The sequence below is a fragment of the Entelurus aequoreus genome, linkage group LG03, assembly GCF_033978785.1.
Source record: "Entelurus aequoreus isolate RoL-2023_Sb linkage group LG03, RoL_Eaeq_v1.1, whole genome shotgun sequence".
NCBI lineage: Eukaryota > Metazoa > Chordata > Actinopteri > Syngnathiformes > Syngnathidae > Entelurus > Entelurus aequoreus.
The window spans coordinates 73,580,443-73,598,866 of record NC_084733.1 but is presented as its reverse complement, the minus strand read 5'-3'; the positions used below and the strand labels follow the sequence as shown (position 1 = coordinate 73,598,866).

The window sequence follows — 18,424 nt, the reverse complement described above, 5'->3', positions numbered from 1 at the left end:
ATATATATATATATATATATATATATATATATATATATATATATATATATATATATATATATATATATATATATATATATATATATACACACAAAACAATTTGGAGCACAGAGAGGCCAACTTTACACTGGCCAGGAATTCCTATCACTGCCATTAGGCGTTGCAGTTCCGTTTTAAGCCACCAGGGGCCGCAGCACGACACAGGAAGTGGCCTCGTTGCAGCATAAAGGAGACGTTCACTTCCCAACTCGCAATTCATGGCTCGGAGAAGAAGTCAACAGTGATCCCGAGCTAGGCGAGGCTGGGCTGGGCGACGGGGACGCTTTCGAAGGCGGCTCTAAACGAAGGGGGGGGGGGGGGCTGAACGAAGCCGAACCTTTCTCATTCTTGTTTTAGCCTACTCGGCGTTTTCGTGTGCTGAGTGAAATCTGACACAAGAGCCGTCTTTGTCGCTTTTTGGTTAGTTTAATTTTTTTTTGTTAGCGATGGCACAGTCCAAATAATTAGAAGAAAACCTCGACAGAACCGAGCTGACGAACGACCCACAAACCTGCTTCGTGGTTTCGGAAAAGGTGATCGGATCGGAACCATGGCAGCTACTTTATCGGCCGAGGAAGAACAGGTAGGCCTTTATGAATGTGTGTGTGTTGGACCCCCTAACACACACACACGCACACACCTTTAACACAGAGGAATGTGACCGTGTTGCAGTGCCCGACTGTGGGCTGAAATGTTGCCGAAAGCCGAGCGGAACTCAGGTTATCGATTTGTGGCGCATTATTGCTCCTGTTGCATCATCGCATGTTTCTGTGTCGTTGAGCAATAATGAGCAAGCAACCCCCCCTCAGTCAGTCAGCATCCACGTGTGAAACACTGGGTATGGGAGGTGGACGTCCGTGGAAAATGTGCATGTTTAAATAAAAATATTCATCTTTTATAAGAATACTTTTTTATTTTACCATTTTACGACTGGTCCTTGAATGCATCAAGCATGTATTGCACTAAAACCAGAACTCCATATTTGTTTCTGCTCATGTTAAATTTAAAAAAATAATTTAAAAAAAGCAAAAATGTTCATTAAAATAGGCGCATTCTTTGCAAAATCCATCCATCCATTTTCTACCGCTTGTCCCTTTCGGGGTCGCTGGAGCCTATTTCAGCTCCATTCGGGCGGAAGGCCGGATACACTCTGGACAAGTCGCCACCTCATCGCAGGGCCAACACAGATAGACAGACAACATTCACTCACTAGGGCCCATTTAGTGTTGCCAATCAACCTATCCCCAGGTGCATGCTTTTGGAGGTGGGAGGAAGCCGGAGTACCCGGAGGGAACCCACGCAGTCACAGGGAGAACATGCAAACTCCACACAGAAAGATTGAACTCGGGACCTTCGTATTGTGAAGCAGACGCACTAACCCCTGTGCCACCGTGCTGCCCTCTTTGCAAAATATTAAGTCCAATTCAAACATTCATGTTAAAACAGTGAAAATACCAATGATTGTCACACACACACACACTTGGTGTGGTGAAATTAACCCCTGCATTTGACCCATCCCCTTGTTCATCCCCTGGGAGGTGAGGGGAGCAGTGAGCAGCAGCGGTGGCCGCGCCCGGTAATCATTTTGATGATTTAACCCCCAAATCCAACCCTTGATGCTAAGTGCCAAGCAGGGAGGTAATGGGTCCCATTTTTATAGTCTTTGGTATGACTCTGGTTTTGAACTCACGACCTACGTTCTATAATGCTTGTCATTATTAGGGTGGCATGCGAGCTGGAGCCTATCTCAGCTGACTTTGGGTGTGCACCCTGGACTGGTTTTCAGTCAGTTACAGCCAGGGTATATGTATGTATATGTATATATATATATATGTGTATATATATATGTGTGTGTGTATATATATATATATATATATGTATGTATGTATGTGTGTGACGGCATGCTGATACAATTTCGCTGCGCTTGTTGAGGGATGACAAGTCTGGACGGTATATGATAAACAGTTTCTCTTTTAAGCATAGGTTGCATCCCACCCGCTCTGTGCCCTATATAAACCATGGTATGTGAACGCTTCCATTAAAATCTCCTGAGGATTGAGGTAAACCCCTCATGAAACAGGCCTGTAGAGATGAAATAGTCTTGTGATTTTTTCCCCACACATACATATACGCTCTACCACGGTATCGAGCACTATTTTTTGGATAATCTAATTAAGACATATATATATATATATATATATATATATATATATATATATATATATATATATATATATATATATATATATATATATATATATATATATATATATATATATATATATATATATATATATATATATAAATTACTCGCAAATATTGATTATTTTAGCTATCAAAGGAGTAATCTCTTGAATAGTTTGTCCGATTAATTGAATAAAAAACACGCTTTATACCCTTAATGCGTATTTTAGGTCAAATAGTTGAAATATTTTTCTGCTTGCCATAACAAAATAAATGCACATCATAAACATAAAACATCCACTTTAAACTCGGGATGTCATATGATAAGTTTTAATCAAATTAATCACATTTAAGAATTGGGATTAATCACAGGTGATTACTCGCTTGCATAATTGAAATTAGCTCAAGAAAAAAGTCCAATATTTGTACACAAATGCAATTTTATTGTCATTCAGGAAGGTTTTAAAACGTTTTACCTGAATGCATCGAATGCAGCTGAGATAGGCTCCAGCACCCTCCGCGACCCCAAAAGAGACAAGCGGTAGAAATGGATGGATGGCATTTCATTTATTTGCACAAAACCTGGTAACAGTTGTATCTAAAGTTCTTTTCGGGCTATATTTTGGAGTAATATTTGTCAGCGAGCGCATCACTTGTTTTTCTACAGACTCATGCATTGAGCTGATCACTGGCCGTTTCGGTAAAAGTTTAAATAAGTTGCATAATTGTCTGTGTGTTCATGATTGATGCGGTCATTTTTTGTGATTATAACATGCGTTAACTCGTTGACAGCCCTATTAGTTACACTCATGAAATGATAATGGAAGGAACATCATCTAAATCGATGCTTCTTTTCCCCCCAATTGAATGAATTGATTATTCATTTTCGCTATTTACTATTTAGGGTCTTCAGTTAGTCTCTGACATTTTGGCAACATCTCCACACCGATGTTCCAAAAGGAAGTTTGAACTTGGATTTGAGATTTGTAACTAGAGCTGGGCAATGGAACGATATCGATATATATCACGATAAACACGTAATCTATAGCAATTTTTTTTTTAAAGCGTTTGGTTATTTTTTTCGCTTCTTTGCCGGAAGAAACCGGAAGTTGGGAAGCAAGGTTGGTTGCATGAACAAGGGCACTCGCTCTCTGGTAACCGGGCAAAGCAGGAAGTGATCACTGACACACTAACAGCCAATCAGGTAACGGTATCAAATATCACGTTTGGTTGCGCCATCTTGTTGTCTCGCGGTTGCTGCAGAAAGCGAATAATTTGTGGATAAAATAAGAAAAACAGCATGGCAGTTTTTTTTTTTTTTTTTTAAACAGACCGTAGTCAGACCACTGTGGTCTGTAAATGATTCAAGGCGCTAGTCCCCACCAAGAACGGTAATACCACCTTAGCCGCGCTCACCCTTTAGAGCACAGCTGTAACTTCCTGGCACTAAACCTGCAGAAAATAGTTTCTCGGGTGTTTACATTTTCACACTTTGCACTATTTTGTTACACTTTATTAAGCCTTTTTACATATTCCTTATTTTTGTACCTTAAACTTAAAGTTATGCAGTGTTCAATGTGATTTCAAAATGTTGTTTACATTGAGTGTTTTCAATGCTTGTGTTGACATTTCCTCTCTGCCTTGATAGCTCAGGGGATTATAATCAGATGAAGGTTATATTTTAAATAACATTTTTTACTTTTTATATATTTTTCTCCCGGTCCTTATTTTCGAAAGTTCATTAAAACATCAATAGTTATCAATATCGACCAATTTAAAACACCTATATCGTCATATCGTTTTCAGCCATATCACCCAGCCCTATGTTCAATCCTCAACACCTACACAAGCATTATTACAAATATGATAAGGCTAATTTTTGATAGACAATGTTCGAGAGTATGTATAATAAACAAAATGTTTATTATTGAGGTCATAGTTTGCGGTGGAGTTGTTCATAAGAGTTGGTGTAGATAATCAGGGTTAAAAAAACTGATTTAATTATTTGGCTTTCATAATGAATGTGATCCGACAAATTAGCTGAGCTGAATCACTCGTATAAAATGAGGAAGCGAAAGCTCCATGAAATGCAGTAATTAAGAGGAATTCTACATGACATTAGATCTATTGAATTAGATCCCGTTGTTGTGGGCAAGCTTCAAACTATTTTTACTTGTATGCCAGTTAATGATCAGTATAGCCACTGAATACAGTACTTTTTTTGGTTTGCACGTCACGCCTGGCACTTGGCGATCACTCCAGCAGCACTTATAGCCGACTCAGCCAAATTACCTCTATGTAATGTTGCAATTTTCAATAGCAACAAAGACAAAACGCTCCAACGCCAGTAAAGTAAGGCTCCACTTTTTCAAAAATGCGCTAGCTTGATGCTATTGACATGCTACTGATTAGCATTGTCGATTGTCACATGGCGATTTCAACAGTTCCAAATTTGTTAATGAAAACTACAACCAAGACGCACGAGGGGTGTGAATCTTTGGGTTTGACGATTCGATTCAGAATCAATTCGCAATTCAACACGATTCTTGACTCAAACTTTTTCTCGCAATGTATTATATGGTATATAATTATACTGAAACTTTTTCGAAACAGATTGCACGTTAGAAAAGCTATTTCTGGTTGCATAGAGATGGCCTGAAACATATTAAGAAATTTTATTTTTTAATGTTATTCTTCTTTTTTTTAATTGATTTTTGAAAAATTATGAATCAATTTAGAATCGGGATGAATAAGAATCGTGATTTGGATGTGAATTTATTTTTTTTGTGCACCTCTGAGATGCATATTACAATCAAAGAGCTGGTGCGGAATAAGTACAATACTTATGGTACTAACACTTTTCAGGGCGGAACAAAAAACACACCATAAACTATACACTACCGAGGATCAACAACATTAAAGATTTATACATTGACAACACTTTAGCCTCTTTTCAGCTACTTTTTTAATACATTTTCTCTCACTAATCAACACTTTTTCGATTTCTACAGATCTGCAGTTTTGTTCGTAACGCTTTCCCTAGGTTTCCAGATTTACCGACTGACACAGTTTTAGATCTGTTTTTGACACAGCTTCCAACTTTAAAATTATAAATTACATTAATTTATAACCATATTTGTCTTTTACGCCCAGAATCTCTGACTTCAAATAAGTCACTTTGAGAGGGGGATTTGGGTATGAGTCTGCCTGAAGGTAGCTAGACAGAGATTTGAAGTAGAGTTCATAATTCTTCTATTTGTGCAAGACACAGCCTCATTCAATGCAAGCTAAAACATCGACCAAGGTCCGATTAGCGAAGATATATGATGGTATATCTGTGTTACGTGATCTCTGTCAACCGGCTCCAGATCATTTTAATCAATATGTTTTGGCTGTGCCCATCCCTGAACAGCTTTTGGACCAATTTTTTTTTAACAATTAGTCTGTGGTCACTGGCGAAAGGATTGACCCGAATCCTCTGTGGTCTTTTTTGGCCAGAAGAGTCATTGTGTTAAATCTGAAGGCAACAGCGCCTCCTTGCCACGCCCGCTGGATTAAAAAGTTATTTATTTTCGCAAACTGGAGAAGATTAGGCTGACATTAAATGGTTGTTGTGCCAAGTTTTAAGAACTGTGGAGTGCCTTTCTGAGATATGTAGGAGAAACTGATCTCCAAATGAACCCTGATTGAAACACAGTTGAAATGTGGGTGGTTGATGGGCCTTTTGTGTGCTTGTTGGTTGCTATTTCTCTCTAAGGTCAATCAGCTGTCTGTGGTTTTATGTGAATATCTGTTCGTGGTTTATTTTTACTTTATTATTCTTATTTATTTATTGTTTTTTATTTATTTTACTTGCTGGGGGGGAAAACAGCGTTTGATGTATTTTTGACAACTCCCGTCAATTGTATGTGTCTGAATTTTTTTTTTTTTAAAACCACACAAAAAAATACACTTCTGTCATCTCACATCTTGGACTTGCAACTGTAATTACAACCTAATGTCATACTTGCAAGTGAGATAATAAATACGGAATAATAAAACAAGCCTGCTTAGTGGTTAGAGTGTCCGCCCTGAGATCGGTAGGTTGTGAGTTCAAACCCCGTCCGAGTCATAGCAAAGACTATAAAAATGGAACCCATTGCCTCCCTGCTTGGCACTCAGCATCAAGGGTTGGAATTGGGGGTTAAATCACCAAAATGATTCCCGAGCGCGGCCACCGCTGCTGCTCACTGCTCCCCTCACCTCCCAGGGGGTGCAACAAGGGGATGGGTCAAACGCAGAGAGTAATTTCACCACACCTAGTGTGTGTGACTATCAGTGGTACTTTAACTTTAAGATACAACAACTGTAAAGCAGTTATCATAATCAGCTCATTTCTAAATGATGTACCGGTAATAAAAAAAAATTTGATTTTCTTATAAAATAAAAAATAATTTTTATTAACACACACACAAAAGTACCGAAAATGGGAACTGTTGAGTACCGGGAATTTGTACCATATTATGTTAATGGTACCCATCCCTAGAAACCGACTATGACTGAAACATTGCCTGTTTGGTTAATAGGATTAATGATGGCTGTAGCTTGACTCCAAGAACTTCCTTTATACCCTTTGAGGAAATCATTGAGTACTTGGAGTATTTCATTGTTAAAAGTGAGGACGTAGGTTACCAAAATGACCACTTTTTGTTGGGGTACCAAGCGTGGCAGTAGGAGTAGGAGCAGTGTGTTGATTGGTGGACAGAGATAGTCTTCCATTGTCGTCCTTTTTGTTATTTGTGCAGCCTTTCTTGCGTGGGGAGTTCTCGCGTTGTGATGTCACGCTACTTATGTACGCACGCCCTCCCCGAACCTGAACTGTGGAGACGCGAACGAAGCGCCTGGTTGCTCAATGTAACGTCGTCATCGTCTGTCTTATCTGGCTACTTCATTTCCTGCGTGAGCCGGGGCCTTCGCCAAAGTACCGAGCGTTCTTATTACATCCTCAGCCTTGTGAAAGTGTGTGTGCGTGCGTGCGTGTGTGTGTGTTTCCTAGAAAAACTCACACACACACTTATACGTATGAGTGTAGCGGAACTTCATTCAGGCAGCTGTTAAAAGCATTTCCACGAGACTCTTGGGGGGTGGGGAGTTTCAGACGGCATGTGTGTGTATCATGTGCTTGTGTGCGTGCATTGCATTTGTGTGTTTGTGTGTGTTGCGTTTGCTCCCAGGAAGCAGAGAAAGTGGGAAGAGGCCGAGAGTGAAGCAATTGACTTCCTGCTTTTGGAATCAACTGCCAACTCCAAATGGAAGCTAGCTGGAGCCAGTATTTGGCAAAAAAAAAACACTGATATGCTCGTCAACAGCGATCCAGTTTGGGGTTGGAGGGGAATGGGCGGAGCCTAGATTCTGGTGAAGGGGCCCAAATGCGAAAATGCTTTTGGGATGCCATTTCCTGTCATGCTTTTAGTGATGCTAAAGCATGGATATTCGTTAAGGGTGCACAATAAATATCAGATCGATAATTATCGATATGAGGAATTATGATGTCATACCGATAAATAAGATAACATAAAAAAACCTACGAGTTAAATCTTATTGTCCTGTAAGGTGTTTTTGGGTTAGGGATGCAACGATATGAACATTTCATATCACGGTTATCATGACCAAAATTATCACGGTTATCATTATTATTGCGGCATATCAAAAAGTAAAAAAACAAGTTATTTTTAAATAACTAAAATAAATAGACGCACCGTTAGAAAATGCACTATTTTGCATGTTTTGTGTTTCTTATACAGTTCCAAATTTGTTAATAAACTACAACTAAGATGCACGAGGGGTGTGAATCTTTGGGGTTGACGATTCGATTCAGAATCAATTCGCAATTCAGCACGATTCTTGACTCAAACTTTTTCTCCCAATGTATTATTTAGTATATAATTATACTGAAACTTTTTCTAAAGAGGTTGCATGTTAGAAAAGCTCTTTCTGGTTGCATGGAGATGGCCTAAAACGTCTTAACAAATGTAATTTTTTAATCTTTATTTTTTGTTTTTTTAAATAGATTTTTGAAAAATTATGACTCAATTTCGAATGGGGATAAATAAGAATCGCGCTTTGGATTCTATTTGATTTTTTTGTGCACCTCTAAGATGCATATTACATTCAAAGAGCTGGTGCGGAATTAGTGCAATTCCTACAGTACTAACACTTTTTAGGGTGGTACAAAACACTCTATAAACTATACACTACCGGGAATCAACAACATTAAAGATTTATACATTGACAACACTTTTGCCTCTTTTAAGCTACTTTTGTAATATATTTTCACTCACTAATCAACACTTTTTTAAATTTTATTTCTACAAAGCCGTAGTTTTGTTTGTAATGCTTTCCCTAGGTTTCCAGATTTACCGACTGATCAAAGCAGGAAGTCAATCGCTTCGCTATTTTGCATGTTTTGTGTTTCTTATGCGTGAATGATAGTCTTTTAGTCTAACTTTTTAATCTGTTTTAATGGCTGAGCTTTATTGTTTGTAAATGTTGGTCAGTAATGTAGCAGTTTGAGATCTATTTAAATGAAAAGTGCGTAGCAATTAAAATATTCTGGCGGGCGTTGTGGCGTCCTACTCTGTTCAGCGGTCTGTGAACGCACCGCAAAAACGCAGATGTCTCTTATTCCTGATTATAGATCGATCACTGTTCTAAGAGAGCGCAGTTTGTATGTTCATTGTGCACAATTAAATATTTTAGTTGGTCAGATGGTAGTGTGTTTAAATACGTTTGGATTGGGGAATGTTGTTTTTTAATGGGGAAATACTTTAATGTCTCTTGTTTTCATGTTGGCATTTAAGCTCGCGCTAGTCGGTCCGTGAGTTTATTGAAGTGCAGTTATGAGTCACGTTTTTTTGTGTGATAATTTTAATTAAAAATGGCAAAACTACAGTTTTACTGCGGTTATCATTATTACTGTTTATCGTTGCATTACTATTTTGGGTAAGATAATCCAATGCTCTTTTCACAGTTTCAGAGCATTGAGTCTCTTTTTAATCTACTTGCTAATTTCCTGTCAATAGCCGGTTACTCTCTTCTGTACTGTGGTTACTGCTATTGGTGTCCTAATTTGTGTAATGTGTTTCGTGCTAGCTTGGCCGCTATCTTACAGATTAGCATGCCTTTTTGCCTTCTCCTGCTTGGTATTTAACAAGTTTAGCCTTGTCCTCCAGTAGGGATGATACTCGAAACCGGTTTTCTCGGTTGTTCGATAAGAAAAGAACCGAGTCCTCGGACTCTAATCCCTTTTTGAGAACCGGTACCCGTTATCGAGACCACTATAGTAAAGAAAAAGAGTTGGTTCTTTATTCGAATCCCTGGGAACGAATCCCGTCCCGACCAGAAATGCCCCGTGGGACATCACAAGAAATGACGTCACGTAGCTCAGTCATTAGGCGCAGATAGCGAAAGCAGGAAAAAAATAGACGGGAAAAAGCGCTCCAAGGTGTAATAAAGTTCAAAACAAAAGGTATAATCCAATGAATAACTTTACTGAGAGATTTGAGCAGGGTACAAACACATGACCAACACTTTTACGACCAACCGGAAACATAGCAACCAGGCTAGCAACGTACCTCCTTTACGGCAGCTGTCGCAACGTTCTTAAAGCAACCGCAGCACATACATATATGACATCTCCCTTTTTTAACTTTCGTTTTTCTTTCCTTGTAAACCAAACAAAATCACACTGTATATGTGTTGTCTGTCTAATTATAAATAATGCAGACGAGGCGTGTTGGCTGAGTTCTTGACGTTTACTTTCACAGCGTGCTCATTCTTAGCTGCCGGGTGACGATATGCAACAACACTTTTCGGGGCTACCGCGCATGCTCGTCAATCCCGTTGCATGCTGGGTAGTGTAGTTGTTATATTCCCTAGCTCATAACATCTTTCCCCATATAAGGAAATAATGTTAACTCAAAGTGTATTTCTTTTTTTAGCTTTAACTTTTCATTTTTTTAGCATTGTATCCACATTTGCAAATAACTTTTCTCTTCAGAGAATTTTCTTTCAATAAAGAAATAAAGTGCAAAAATGTCAAAGCATCATAACAAACAGTTATGTCAAATAGCAGCAGAATTGCACTTTTTGGAAAGCTGTATTATTTTCAGTTTTGTGCCCAAGGGACTGATTTTACTAAATTATTATTTATACACCTGTAGTGATCACAGAGACAGGTTGTTTTTGTGTTACTGTATATATTTGTTTTTCTGAAAAATCCCACTTAATATACTTTGGGTAACAACAGTCAATATTTATTTATTTTATTTTATTTTTTTAGGGGGGTAACAGTCAATATTTATTTATTTATTAGATTAAATTGTTTTCTTATATAATAAAAGTGAGCTTTTGTTAAACCAAATATTGTGTGTTTTTTTCCATATACAACCTATTTGGACTCGATAAGAGAATCGATAAGGAATCGGTTCAATAAGAGGATTCGATAATAGGCTCGAACTCGATAATTTCTTATCAAACATAATCCCTATCCTCCAGTGATAATGTCTGTAGGTTATTTGCCACAAAGGTTATGATTCTTAACTTAAAGGGAGCGGCTCCACAATGAGTGTATTGACATACATAGTTAGCTGCCTCTGTCCTGGATATAAAATATGAGCCATGAATAATCGTTTTTTGAGATCGGCAGTAAAAAGGCTTTAATCGGCATATGCCGATCACATACTTTTTTACGGATATCGGCTGATAAATATCGTTGGCCAATCCATCAAAGCTGCACTATTTTGCTAATCCTGCATGGTCCGCGAAGAAGCAGCAAATTACTAGCAATCATTTAATTTGAGGATTTTTTTTTCATTTTGCTTTTTTTTTTTTTTTACACGCCCTGCACCAGCATGCAAGTTGTAGCTCCTGCCCATCCGTTGCAAATGTACGTTTCAAAGAGTATGATCAGGGTTTCCCCTACATGTAATTGATTGTGGCGGCCCGCCACGGCAAAATAAAAGCCGCCACACCTTAAAATGAAGGGTTTGTTTACGTGATAACAAATTTAAGTAGTATATTGTATTGATGAATATATACAGCCTGTTATTTGCGCACTATTGAATAGTGATGCTCCGAATATGCGGCCGCAGTAAAAAGATTTAGATCAGCGAAACAGCGCTGCCGAAATTGGATGTTGTGACGACGTAAGCAATACACATGGGATTGTCTTGAGCAGAGGCTGCATGTCTGAGGTGAGGATGTACTTTAGTATATCCTAGGATATCTTACAGTATATATCTAAGATATATAGGCCACGGACAGCGATCTACAAAATGCGCAATTGTGTAAATATTAAGAGAGTGGTGGCTTTTAAGGAGAGAAAATGTAGAGTGACACAGTGTGACGCATCATAAAGAGTCTCCAAACATGAGTACAGTCTCCAACAACACCAAAAACAGGTGCTAGGTTTGTTGCTAGTTGTTTTTGACAAAGAAAAAGTCACTAAAAGGACTGGAAAAGTCTCTAGAAACTTGGACACTTGTCAACATAGTACATTATACAATGAGCAGCTACAATTAAGAAAAATGGAGCAAAATGATATAAGAAAAAAAAAATGTTAATACTAATAACACAATTAGTTTTTTTTAAATGTATGCATACAATCTACGGAGCATTTGTAAAGAAAACATGCATCAGCGCTGATTATGCAAATTATATGATGTCATATTGGCCATGCCCCAGGTATGTTGGCAATCTGAGGGAAACCCTATAATGCTTAAAACACATTTAAAAATGTTTGATAAAATTAAACACACACATTGGAAAGTTAAGTAGTTGCAATTGACCCCTTGAACAGGCTACGTATAATGCAATATTCTTGCATAGGTGTATAGTTGTTTCCACATCGGGAAACAGACATGATAATAACATCTCGCCTGTGTATTTATAGCTTTATGGCACTGAAAGGTGTTGAAAGAGAAAGTTAATACCCTCTCGCTCACGGTCAAATCCTGGCTTTTACAGTCGAATGCTAAAGTCAGTCGCTGTCACCATTTGTAAATAATTCTAAAGTATATTGCTTTAGCCCATCGTGAGAAGTGTATTTTTTTTTTTTTTAAACCACAGTATTGACTGGCAGGGCAAAGAAGCAGTTTCATGGTGCGTTCCTTTTGTACTGGGAAGTCGGAATTTCCGAGTTTTTAACTGGAACGCTGTAGCAGCAGTATTTCATAAATTGAAATTTAGGTACCCTATAAATGATGATTTTGTATTTATGTATCTTATTACTATCTCAATTTAAGTACCAGTAAAATGGGAAAAACAAGTTGACTTTACATGCTTAATTGTGTTTCTTTGTATCCATTAAACCATATCTAATCGTATTTACTATTGGCAAAGTATGTGAAAATACTGTTTACACATCACCAAATGCCACAAATTCAGTTGGCCATTTTGACTATTCTGCTCCGGAAATCTTTGACAATTTCCGTAGATTCTACGTCACTGTAGTAACGCTCCTGCACTCTGACCATATTACCACGTCATACTGGACATACGCAAACGATGGAAAAAGATGTGCTATTTATCATTCACAATCCTTATGTAAGACAAGAACACATATGCTTGACTTTTTTTATGCATTCGAAATTGTAAATACATGGCCAACAATTGAGTTAACAGCTGGAGGGTCCCATTATAGTCTCTCTAAAAACATCCAGAAACCGCCAACAATACTCCATTTACATGTTGTGACCTGAAAATTAATCACATATGAGTGATATTGTTATTATAAGTCCTGACACAGACGGACTATTTTAGCGGCACATTGATAGCAGTGAGCTAATGCTGGCTTACATTCCTATTGTTGACACACTGAGCCGGCGGCTGCTCTTGCTTTGTCTCAAACTTGCTAAAAGTAAATTCTAGATTATAATTCATGCATCTCTCCTGCTAGTAGGCAAACGTGGCCATGGTCCGACAGGCTGGTCAACTTTCACATCCCCCCGACATGGTGAAAAAGACACAAAGACGCGAGCTGCGGCAACTTGTTTTATCATGGTTTATTATGGTTAGTTTGTATGTTAAGCACCGAGCAATGCTGTTAATGCAATAGTGTTTCAATAAAGCTACATCCGTTTAACTCTCGGCTTCTAAAACTTATTGCTTTACCTCTTTGTGTTCGGGTTTAAATATATAAGTTTCTGGATCATAATTTGTCCCAAAGTAATCATTGTTGGCTTTTACAAAGTCTGCTTGATTAGCATTGTTGTTGATGGGGAAGGGATCTGTGGTCACATGACTGGCTTGCTCATTAACTCTCAAAATGGCTCGGGAATCTCTTAGTTTTGAAACTATTTTGATCATATCTATTTATTCGCAAACTTTGGAAGAGTTTTGGTGTAATGAATCAGATATATATGATAATAGCTTCAATATATAGGCAACTTGTTTTTCCACTCTACTGGTACTTTATTGCCCTGGGTTTAAACAGATCATATTATAATCTTAGTAAAAATCAACGTCTGAATACTTAATTGTTTTGTTAAACCTTTTTTTTGGGTAATGGGACAGTACTTTGAACTAATTGGGTAGAATGCCCCATATACAGTACGTTCTACATCGCAAGCAATAGCCTGTGTGTTTCCTCTTCATCGGTTGCAGAAGGAGTCCATATTTTCCCATAAGTTCCAATATATATCGTCTTGTTTTTGCGGACCAAACCTCGTCATGTCACACCCCTAATTATGATGGTAAATTAGTGATGGCACTTTCCAAATGCAGCCGTCTTCTAAACAGGTTTGACACAACAAACGGAGTTAATTGTTCCATGTTTAAAATGTTGCCGGGGTAACGGCGTTTTTACTGTAAATGTCCTGAACGCCGAGAGAACTTGTGGGAAGCATCTGGAGCGAGCCAGGTAAATATTTATGCATCCTCAAGGAAACAAATAAGCGACTCCCACACACGAACCCGTGCTCGGATACCCCCCATCCCCCACCCGCCAACACCAACGCCTTTTCCAACGGCCAGAGAAACCAAACTAGAGCGCCTTCTCCAGGAAGTCAGGGTCACAGGCTGTGGGCGGGGGGTACTGTCCGTAAAAGCCCAAAGAGAGCACGGATCTAAAGACATGCACTTGACAGGAAGTTGTCTTTGGCGCAATTTAGGTTGAACTTTGTATTTATGTTCGCAAACAGTGACCTAAGCTTCCTGCTTTCGACATCGGTGCTTCTTTTAGTCAACAAACCGATGCAACTGAAAGAGTCCCGGAATAACCAAGTCTTAAAAGTCCTTCGTTCACAAAAAGCTGCTCCGTACCAGCTGTGATATCAAGCTTCAGGGTGTTGCTGAAGGCACTTCCAGAGCTGACAATGAAAGAGCTACTTTTCACTGAGCAGCAGCTGCACAGATGTCTGAGGCTTCGAGGCAAAATCCAAATATCAAGAAGTAGATGAATGTTTTGGGAATTTATTTTTAGTTCACAATCCTTATGTAAGACAAGAACACGTCTTTTTTTTTTATGCATTCTAACTCGTAAATAAACATTAGCAAAAGTCAGCTAACAGAGTCGCACTATTCCGCTTATAAAGCGCTCTAAAAACATCAAGGTTTAATATACACGTAAGTATATATGTAATGTAGTAACAGGCAAGTTCGTAATAACATGTCACAAGTATTTTCCTCATTTTAAGCATACCACGGCGTATTCATTTCACAGACTCATCACAACTAATCATTGCAAACTTCATGAGACGACAAAGACTACTTTAGGACAAATGATGATCCAGAACTAGAGATGTCCGATAATGGCTTTTTTGCCGATATCCGATATTTCGATATTGTCCAACTCTTAGTTACCGGTTCCGATATCAACTGATACGATATATACAGTTGTGGAATTAACACATTATTATGCCTAATTTTGTTGTGATGCCCCGCTGGATGCATTAAACAATGTAACAAGGTTTTCCAAAATAAATCAACTCAAGTTATGGAAAAAAATGCCAACATGGCACTGCCATATTTATTATTGAAGTCACAAAGTGCATTATTTTTTTAAACATGCCTCAAAACAGAAGCTTGGAACATTGGGACATGCACAAATGAGGAGGTTGAGGTGGGCGAGGTTGGGGGGAGTAGCGGGGGGTGTATATTGTAGTGTCCCGGAAGAGTTAGTGCTGCAAAGGTTTCAGGGTATTTGTTCTGTTGTGTTACGGTGCGAATGTTCTCCCGAAATGTGTTTGTCATTCTTGTATGGTGTGGGTTCACAGTGTGGCGCATATTTGTAACAGTGTTAAAGTTGTTTATACGTCCACCCTCAGTGTGACCTGTATGGCTTTTGACCAAGTATGCGTTGCATTCACTTGTGTATGTGAAAAGCAGTAGATATTATGTGATTGGGCCGGCACACAAAAGCAGTGCCTTTTAAGGTTTATTGGCGCTCTGTACAGCGGCGTTTTAAAAAGTAATAAATTTAACTTTTTGAAACCGATACAGATAATTTCAGATATCACATTTTAAAGCATTTATCGGCCGATAATAATGGCAGTCCGACATTATCGGACATCTCTAATCATTGTAGACTTCATGAGACGACAAAGACTACTTTAGGACAAATGATGATCCAGAACCTTATATTTCTGAGCCGGATATAAGAAAGATGAGCTACAACTTTTAGAAGCTGAGTGATAAGCAGATCCAGCAAGTAGCAGTATTGCTAAGTGTTAAATAAGAAATACAAACGATTAACATGTACATTACTCACTGTACAATGTCTGTTCTCCCTGGGATGCCGACTTATAGGATGTTTATATAGTCCCGTTTAGATAAAGAACTAATCATAATCCTCACTCAGGTTTAAAAAAAAAAGTTTTTTAAATACACGCAAAACGTGCGTCTTTTTGTGTCTTTCTCGAGATCTATAGGTATAAGTTGAATGTCAAAGTTGACCAACATCTCAGTTTTTGGCCACAACCTTCTACTATACAAGTGGGAGGCATGATTCATAATATAGAATTAACTTTCACCAACTCGCAGGCGATGCAGCAGCTCAGTATGTCAAGAGCTGCATAAGCGAGTTAGCTCTCTGAGATAACTGCACGGCTAAAAGTAGTTCCTCTGTGTTAGCGCTTATAATAACAATATCGCTAATACTTGGTTAATATTCAGGTTGCAAGACGTGAATTGAGTATTGTTGGCGGTTTTAGGATGTGTTTTTTAGAGGGCTTTATTAACTGCATTGCCACCTCGTACTTGCCATAGTTTACAAATAAAGTGGTATTATGAGAATACTACAAGAATAAAGTCCTACTATTATTCTAACCCATTAGAATGCATAAAAAAAGAAAAGCATGTGTGTTCTTGTCTTATACAAGGTTTGTGAATGATAGACAGAATTAAAAAAAAAAAAAGTGCAGTTCCCCTTTAAGGCCATGAAAGACAATGTTGGACTTAATCTTGCAGTAGGTAGTAACATATTTTCATGGACGTTAATAAATGCATGTAATAATTTATCGGTGAACATGTATAATCATTTTCGTTATTAAAGGTGCAAGCTGAATATATCTTACAGATAATTTTCGGGACAATATGAAGAATTGTGACGGTATACTGATGGATCTGATAACATTAAAAAATAGCTCTGTCACTGTTTCAGAGGAATACATTTTGTTTGCTACTTGCACCTAAAGTTCTGCAAGGGAAACACACATTGTGATTCAACACATCAAACCCACACATCAAATACCACAGATTTTCTTTCCGATCCGATACCAAGTAAAATTCAGGCTGGTATTGGCGATACCGATCCGATACCGATATTTGGTGCAGATTTACCCGCGTCTGCTAAAATTTCAAAAGTTTTGTGTTTTCGAATAACATCATCTATCCATCCATTTTCTACTGCATATCTGTTTGAAAAAACAACAGTAAAATGTAAGAAAAAAGAGCAAAAAATAGGAGTGTCATGGGGAAAAAAGCTGACCATTTTAAACTAATAATTAAAATAATACACAGTAATCTATAGCATAAAGTTTTGTCTTTAAATATACATATGTGTTTTAAGCTTTTTTTTTTTAATTGAAAAATATCAAAATACTGTGACTTTGACTTTTCAGTGTGCAGCCCTTGGTGGAAAAAAGTCACCTATAATACAAAGCTGATACAATATCTCTTTTTAGCATTTGTTTAAAATAAAAAAATATCAGTTTGACCACGGCATACTTTGGCTTTTCAGTATGCGCCCTTGGTGGAAAAAGTATTGATATTTTCTAAAGTATTGATATTTTCATTTGAGAATCGATATTCGCCCATAAAGATCTGGTATCGATATTTCAGTAATGATCCGCACATCACTAGTTTTTGGTATCGGTCTTGAGCTATTGGCTTGCAACATTTCTTACGTGCGTATTTTTAAGCTTTTGCAATTGCTTTCCTGTTGCAAGCCAAATATTTTGCTGACCATTTATAAAGCCAAAACGCTGCCAGGAAGATTTGGTATTGGAAAAAAAATGACATTGTAGAAAAAGTTGGCACTGAAACAAGATTTGGCAACAAATAAATACAAACATTGAAACAATGCTATATTTTTGGTGGATATTTTGAATCATGACATGTTTTCGATGCCAGTATTCATTTTTGTACACTTTTTTTTTATTTATATTTTTATCGTGTGTTTTCAAAGGTTTTTCAAATCACTGCCAACAATTTGAAACCGTAAAAAAGAAGAAGAAACGAAACAGTAAAAAAAGAGAAGCGAATGTGGGGGAAAAAAAGTTGACCATAAAAACCTTTTAAAACGCAGAAAAACAATAAGTGTACAAAAATATGAAAATTTGGCATCGAAAAGATGTCATGATAAAAAAAAATCCACTAAAAATATTGTATTTTTGTATGCTTGTGTTTATCTGTTGTCGAAACTTGTTTTGGTGCCAATACAACTTTTTCTTGGGGCGGTATAGCTCGGTTGGTAGAGCGGCCGTGCCAGAAACTTGAGGGTTCCAGGTTCGATCCCCACTTCCGCCATCCTAGTCAGTGCCGTTGTGTCCTTGGGCAAGACACTTTACCCACCTGATCCCAGTGCCACCCACACTGGTTTAAATATAACTTAGATATTGGGTTTCACTATGTAAAGCGCTTTGAGTCACTAGAGAAAAGCGCTATATAAATTTTACCAATGATTTTGATAATAACACTACAAGTGGTCTACTTATAAGCGACG

At 37.9% G+C, this 18,424-nt stretch overlaps 1 protein-coding gene across 1 annotated transcript in view; it reads left to right on the top strand.

The window, feature by feature from the left end:
• Positions 1–244: 244 nt before the first annotated feature.
• The window catches only part of ptpn9a (protein tyrosine phosphatase non-receptor type 9a), a 45,155-nt gene continuing 26,975 nt past the window's right edge, over positions 245–18,424 (top strand). The window contains exon 1 of the mRNA XM_062040661.1: positions 245–622. Coding sequence (XP_061896645.1) covers positions 590–622 — 33 coding nt within the window. The 5' untranslated portion in view covers positions 245–589. The remainder of the gene's footprint in view (positions 623–18,424) is intronic.